At 39.2% G+C, this 7,686-nt stretch overlaps 1 protein-coding gene across 1 annotated transcript; it reads left to right on the forward strand.

Annotated features, from left to right (window-relative positions):
• Window positions 1-4,407: 4,407 nt before the first annotated feature.
• On the forward strand, window positions 4,408-7,376 carry WFDC13 (WAP four-disulfide core domain 13; the record flags this gene model as incomplete). The annotated part of the gene is made up of 2 exons (XM_021709381.1): window positions 4,408-4,495; window positions 7,226-7,376. Coding segments are annotated over exons 1-2 (239 nt in total), but the record flags the coding sequence as incomplete, so codon positions are not given.
• Between the last annotated feature and the right edge of the window lie 310 nt (window positions 7,377-7,686).

Below are 7,686 nucleotides of genomic sequence, written 5' to 3' on the forward strand. Positions count from 1 at the left end.
GGCTTCGTAAAATGATTTGGGGAGAGTCCATCTTTTCAATCGCCTGGAATACCTTCAGTAGGATTGGTATCAGCTCCTCCTTAAATGTCTTGTAGAATTCTGCTGGAAAGCCATCTGGACCAGGGCTTTTTTTTGTAGGCAGTTTTCTTATTACGTGGTCGATTTCCTTGATTGTTATTGGTTTAAATAGGGTCTCAATTTCTTCTTGTTCCAACCTAGGTAGGTTGTGTGATGTCAGAAAGTTTTCCATTTCCTTCTGGTTTTCAAGTTTGTTTCCATACAAGTGTACGTAGTAGTCTCTAATGATCTTTTGTATTTCTTCAGGGTCAGATGTGACTTCATCTTTTGTGTTTCTGATTATGCTTATTTGGTTTTTTTCTCGTTTTTTCTTGGTCAGTCTAGCTAGGGGACCATCAATCTTGTTTACCCTTTCGAAGAACCAGCTTTTTGTTTCATTGATTTTTTGTATTATCTTTTTGTCTTCTATGTCCTGGATTTGGGCTTTTATTTTGGTGATCTGGATTCTTCTGCTGAAATTAGGGTTTTTGTGGTCTTGCTTTTCCAGCTTCTTTAGGTGGCTTGTTAGGTTGTCAATTTCTGTTCCTTCCATTTTCCTCATGCGTGTTTGCAGGGATATAAATTCCCCTCTTATTACAGCTTTTAAGGCATCCCAGAGATTTTGGTAAGATGTTTCTTTATTTTCATTTGTTTCCAGGTATCTTTTGATCTCTATTTTGATGTCATCATTGACCCAGGAGTTATTTAGCATCATGCTGTTTAGTGTCCATGTCTTTGTGGGTTTTGGGGGGACTTTGTTGGTGTCAATGTTTATTTTTATTCCACTGTGGTCCGAAAAGGTGCATGGCAGAATTTCAGTCCTTTTAAATTTGCTTATACTTGATTTATGTCCAATTATGTGGGCGATCTTAGAATATGTTCCATGCGGTGATGAGTAGAAAGTGTGGTCTTTGGATGGAGTGTTCTATAGGTATCAATTAAGTCCATTTGGTCCAGAGTCTCATTGAGGTTCCGGATCTCCTTGCTGATTTTTTGTCCTGATGATCTGTCTAAGGTTGTGAGTGGTGTATTAAAGTCCCCAGTTATTATGGTGTTAGAGTCAATGTCTTTCTTTAGTTTTCCTAGAAGTTGCTTTATGAATGTTGGTGCACCTATGTTGGGTGCATATATGTTTAGGATAGATATTTCTTGTTGATGGAGTGAACCTTTTATCATTATGTAGTGGCCCTCTGTATCTTTTTTAATTTTTGATAGCTTAAATGGTATTTTGTCTGAAATTAGGATCGCGACTCCTCCTTTCTTTTGTGTTCCATTCGCCTGAAAATTTGTTTCCCATCCTCTTACTTTGAGTCTGTGTATGTCCTTTTCTAGTGAGATGGGTCTCTTGAAGGCAGTATATTGTTGCCTGGTGATATTTTATCCATTTTGTCATTCTATGTCTTTTCAGTGGTGCGTTAGTCCATTCACATTCAGACTAATTATTGAAATGTGAGAGTTCATCCCTATCATGGAGTTCTTATTGAGTTATTGTTCTTCACTTGGTTTTTTCTTTTTTTTTTTTCTTTTTTTTTTTTTTGTCTTTCTTTTGCTTTTGGGGTTGATTCGTGTATATTTTATTCTTTTCCCTGTACTCTTGTGAAGAACGTTGTTCTTTTTTCCTTTTCTTCTGTGTTTAGTACTTTCTTAAGTGTTTCATGTAGAGATGGTTTTGTGGCTGCATAAGTACTTAGGGATTGGATATCTGGGAAAGATTTTAATTCTCCCTCACTGATGAAGCTTAGCTTGGCTGGGTAGGTTATTCTTGGTTGAAACTGTTTATCCTTTAGGACTTTGAAGATAGAGCTCCAAGCTCTCCTAGCCTGCAGGGTTTCTGCAGATAAATCTGCTGCTATTCTGATTGGTCTTCCATGGTGGGTGATCTGGCCTTTTTCTCTTGCTGCCTTTAGGATTTTTTCTTTTGTGCCTACTTTATTTAGGCGAATTATTATGTGTCTAGGAGTTGGTCTTCTCATTTGTTGTCTTGTGGGGGTTCTCTGAATCTCTTGTGTTTGAATTTTTGTATCACTGATTAGATAAGGGAAATTTTCTTGAATGATCTCGTGGAAAGTTTGTTCCAATGTGGTCTCTGTTTCTCTTTCTGCCTCAGGGAGTCCGATTATTCTTAGGTTAGGCCTCTTGAGGTAGTCACTCATCTCTTGAAGGTTTTGTTCTGTCTTTTTTAGCTTATTTTCTGTGTTTTTAAGAGTTTGGGTTATTTCTATATTTTGGTCCTCAAGCTCTGAGATTCTTTCTTCTGCTTGGGTAATTCTGCTTTCCATGCTTATCAATTTGTTATTTATTTCATTCACAGTATTCTTTATTACTGTTATCTCAGATATCAGCTCCTTCCTAGTTTCTTCTTGTGTCTCCTCAATTCTTTTTAGTCTCTCCATTATTGTTTTGATATCTACATTTGCATTTTGAGACCCTTCATTCTGGGGACTTTTCATTGTTTGTATTCCAAAGTCAATTTTCTCAGTGTCTGCTCTCCCAGGCGTCTGGGAGAGACCCATACTCTTCTTTTGGTTTTTCTTCATTTCTGTAGATTTTTCTCCCTTTACCCCTTTCCCTCCCCCTCTTCAATTCTGTTTTTGAGGGAAGGTGGGGTTGCTTTTATTTCTCTTCTGCAATGACCTGTTCTTCCTTATGAGGGTCTTTTGGTTTTGTTCACTTTTCCCTCTGCTTTACAGTCTGTCTATTCAGCAGTTTGCAGTCTTGGTCCGTTCAGAGAATCTCACCAGTTCACCTATGCCGTCACCATCTTGCCCCGTCTCTCGAATTTTATTTTTAAAAAGTGAAAAGACAGTCTATAAAATGGGAGAAAATATTTTTAAATCATATGTCTGATAAGGATATTCAGAATATATTGAAGAACTCTTTCAACTCAAGAAAAAAAAAAAAGACAACCCAATTACAAAATGGGCAAAGGACTTGGATAGACATTTCTGCAGAGAAGATATAAGAATGACCAATAAGCACATGAAAATATGCTCAATATCATTAGTTATGAAAGAATGCAAATGAAAACTACAATGAGACATCACTTCACACTCACATGGTTGGGTACAATTTTTTTAAATAGGAAAATAATACTCAGCAATGCACAAGGGTTCCAATATCTCCATATTCTTGTGCATTGCTGATAGAAATATTAAATGGTTCTGTCACTGTGGAAACAGTCTGGAATTTCCTAAAAAAACTAAACATATTACCCATCAAGAAAATGCATCTCAAAAAAAATACTTATATACAGATATTCATAGCTGCATTATTTGCAATTGCCAAAGGGTAGAAACAACTGAAAGGCCCGCAGATGAATGAATAAACAAATTGTGATTTATGTATACAATGGAATATTATTCATACATAAAACAGAATGAAGTACTGACACATGCTGCATAGTAAATGAACCTCAAAAACTTCAGAAGTAAAATGTCTCACCTACTGTTTTGGTAAAAATTCACTTTAGATTACCAGAGAAAGGCAAGAATGGCTAAATATTAGAAACTTTTAAATGTTTACTACATTAACATATTAAAGGAGAAAAAATTTTTCATCTCAACACATAGAAAAACACAATACATATACATAATTGACAAATTAATTTAAAATGTCTTACTATATTATGAAAGAGAAATTCTAAATCAGATAAAGGATGCTTCTGAGAAGCCTAAAACAGATACTTTTCCAAAAGGGTATTAAGAAGATTTCATTTTAAATGAGGTATCAGAAAACACATACTACCACCACTTCTATACTACAGTGTACTCAAGAACCTGGCCAGCACAACGAGGCATTAAAAATGGCATAAAGCATGAAGAGGAAAAGTACAACTGTTATTATTTGCAGTGGCAAACACTAAAAAGAACATACCAAGAAATCATGATTAAAAATGGGAGAAATTAGCAAGCTAACTAGTCATAGATCAATATACAAAAGCCATTTGTCTAGAGTAGCAACAAATAAAAGGAAACACCCCAAAAGTTACTATACCATTTACAATTTCATTTTAAAAATTCAAACCTCTAGGAATAAATATAACAAAGATATGCAAGATCTCCACAGGGAAAAATTATTTTAAAATTGTCAGGACTATTTAATAAGATCTAGATAGATGAGAGATATAACAAGATCAAGATTAGGGAGATTATGAGGGTGCAGATGTGAAAACACTATTTGGCCCTGGAGAGGGTGTGATTAGGAGGTACTTGGATTTCTGCCAGGCCCTCTTTGATTGGAATACACAGTAAAGGCTAATCTTTGCCATCTTTCCCTCCCTTCTCCTTACAGCAGCGCTGAGCAAATCCAGTTGACCTCAGCCAGGACTTGTCTGCTCATCCTGCTGGCACCATGAAGTCTTGGCTGCCTCTCCAGTTCCTGGTGGTGCTCTGCCTAACATCACAGCTGGTGCCTGGAAGTCCCAAGCAGCGCATTCTAAGTAGGTGCTGAGGCTAGGCCTGGGAAGGGAAGTATCATCTGTGGAAGGGAGAGGAGGACAGTCCAACACACCTTGTGGAAAAATACAGTGCCATATTCAGGCACCCAGTCTTTATTGTTGGAAAGATCTAGGTTTGAATCCCAGCTCTGTTACTTACTACCTACCTTGGGCAAAGTGTCAGCGCCTCAGATATCAAGATAGTTGGGAGGAGAAACAGATGCTACCTGCAGACAAAGAGCACTCTTGCTAGACCATGGTAAATGCTCAATAAGTATTAACTATTGTAAATGCTATCAGCCTCATCATCTACCTTAATCTTGCTGCCCCTGGGTCCTTCATGGATGTTTTGTCCCTCTTTTCAAGCATTAAAACAGAGAGAAAATGAAGTTGGTAGAACTCAAGCTGGAATCTACATAACCTTGGCCTTGGAGGATGTTTTGGGAGGGAGAGAAAGAAAGTCTTGCATTTTATTCCACATTTTAGAAATCCAGAAGTACTGATCATTACCAATAACTAGCATTAATGGGACAGTGGAGAATCCATCTCAGCAACCACCACTGCCAAGCTCAACCTAACAACAGCTCTGGTTATGGTAATGTTGACCTTGACAATACTAAATGGGAAAATAACTATTATTCATCATACATGCACTCTTCTGTGGAGAGAGCATCTTCAGAATACTGGGAACTCAGAAGAGGGGTTTGTGAGGTAGCTCATGTGTCTGGGAATGCTAGGGTCTATTTTAGAAGTTTCAGAGAAAGTATGTGGGTTTATAGAACTAAAAGAGGCTAAACAAGCTGCAAAAAACAAAAAAGGAAGTGTCCAGCGTTGAGTTAATTGGAGAGTCAGGGGCTAGAATTTGAGAAGCAGCATAAAGAGACTTTCTAAAAGACTGGTAAGCGGTGTGATGAGGTTGGAACCAGCTACCCAGAAAAGGGGTCAAAACTTGAAAAGTATGATCTCTTTGAGATCGCTTCCCCTACACTGTTTGGTTGAGCCCCAAGCTCTTCAAAGTAGGGACTGGTTTCAATTTACACTGCCTCTGTGAGCTATGGAATGGCTGAGAAGCCAAGAGTAAATATAAGGCAAGTGCAGAGAAAGAGAGGACAAGCAGAATGATTAAAGAAAATTTATTAGAGGGAAAGGAAAGAAAGGCTGACCCTAAAGAAGAACCAGCAGCTTTGTTCTCTTGCAGGCCCCTTATAAAACCCCAGTGGAGGCTTATCGGGCTCCCAGAAGCAGTTAGGGAGTTCGAGCAGTCACCTGGCCTTGAGATGCAGATGTTGGCACTGTTGGGGCCCGCTGTTCCCATGGCCTTGAAGTGCAGATGGCTCCACTAAATCAGTCACTATCAGGATATTGTTAATCACTTGTCTCTGAAATGCAACCTTAGGAAAGGAAACATTGACAGTCAGAACCAGGACAAGTCAGTACCAGGATGTTATCATTCATATAGCTTTGGGATGTGGTCTCAGTCTCGGAAAAGCAGATATTGGCAGTAAAGCAATTAGTACCAGGATGCTGTTAGAGCATGGTATTAGCTCTATGGGCCATTGCAACTCTGTGCTCTGTTTGTGAGGTTCTCATGATGAGTTGTTTTAACTACAACCTCCTCTCCCATCCCCCTAAAACCCTACCAGTAAGTATTTGGTGCCTCTGATAAATTGTCAACAGCTGGGACTTTGGCTTCTTTCACTCCATTTCTGGTGCATTTTACATTACAGTTATAGTTGCAACCTCATTCTTCATTGATTCCTTTCAAATAACCATGATATCCTATAGATCTCCTTCTAATTGCAAATACTTGCAGAGCAATAGACCAGTAGATTGGCAATAGAATGCTCCTTTGACTTTTGCTCCAAAGAAAAGGTAAGTCACAGATACAAAAATTAGGGCCTGGAGGAGCTTGAGGAAAGGGGTTAATGGGACCCATTCTTAGTAATCAGTAATAGAGTAGAGATTGTGATTTGGGGCCTTGGGGCAGAATCTCCTAGGAGAGATGAGTCTTAGCTTTGAACTGAAATACTTAAGGGTGAGGGAGGAAATAGGGTGTCCACGTGAAAACGCTTATTTTTCTCTAACAGTAGAAAGTGGGGCATCCTGGTACTCTGGCCTCTTGATAAAAAGACACCATAGAAGAAAGAGAAGCTGAATCTTTGCACCTCATTCTGAAATCCCCAATCTTCTCACCATAAGAAAGTATTCCGGGAACTTATCTATGAATTTGTTCCTAGTTTTCTGATCCTGTACCTTCAGTTTACTGTATGCTCTTCATCCATTAACAAAACCTACCTTTCGCTCATTCTTCCTATACACAAATAACCCATGCTAGGTTGACCCTAGGGTAAACTATATCGCTAATGAGAGGCTTTACTACTTGCTCAAGACCCCACAGAGTCAGTGCAGGATGAATGTACAAACCTCTTTCTTGCTCACCACACATACCATTCATAACCTGACGTGGACCCAACCTTGACGTGGGACCCAGCAAGTGCCCATATTTAATCTATGGGCACTTGTCTTTGAGCAAATATCCAAACCCTGGTTCTCTGCTCAGAATTCAGAGGAAGGCAGCAGATGAGGACAAAACTTGATTCCACCTCCCTGGACCTACATGAGGAAGGTGGGGTTGCAAGTTTCCTAGCAGCTCCCTGAGGCTTTCTGAATTTCGAATGTTATTATAGCCCAGCCTGTTGTTGAGGTCATTCTCTTACCTGTTTTGTGTTCCAGAGTATATCTTGGAACCTCCACCCTGCAGATCGGAACCTGAAAACTGTACCCAATTCTGTACATTGCAAGAAGACTGCCATAAAGGACTTCAGTGCTGTTCTGCCTTCTGCGGAATAATCTGTTCCTCAAACAAAATTCAAAATCACAAAAAGTAAGGAACTTCTCATGCCTAGTTCTGATCCTAGAGCTGCTAGTGGGAGCCCAACAGATGAGTCTCTTACTAGTCCTCATCTCTTCTCTTCCTTTCTCTTCTCTTCTCTTCTCTTGCCACCTCTTCTGGTTGCCATACTGCCAAGGTTCTTCTTCTTTTGACCAAGGATAATTTCCATAAAAGTCCTGATTAGAAAAGTGTCCTTCCACTCTGACTACATGATCCTCATCTCTTCATCACTGTGAATCTCTGACTCTGTCTCTCTGAACACACCTACAAATGCCTCCATCCACAGTCTCCCCCCGACCCA

Source organism: Carlito syrichta, unplaced genomic scaffold (assembly GCF_000164805.1).
Source record: "Carlito syrichta isolate Samal-C Ts95f unplaced genomic scaffold, Tarsius_syrichta-2.0.1 Scaffold203022, whole genome shotgun sequence".
Classification (NCBI taxonomy): Eukaryota; Metazoa; Chordata; class Mammalia; order Primates; family Tarsiidae; genus Carlito; species Carlito syrichta.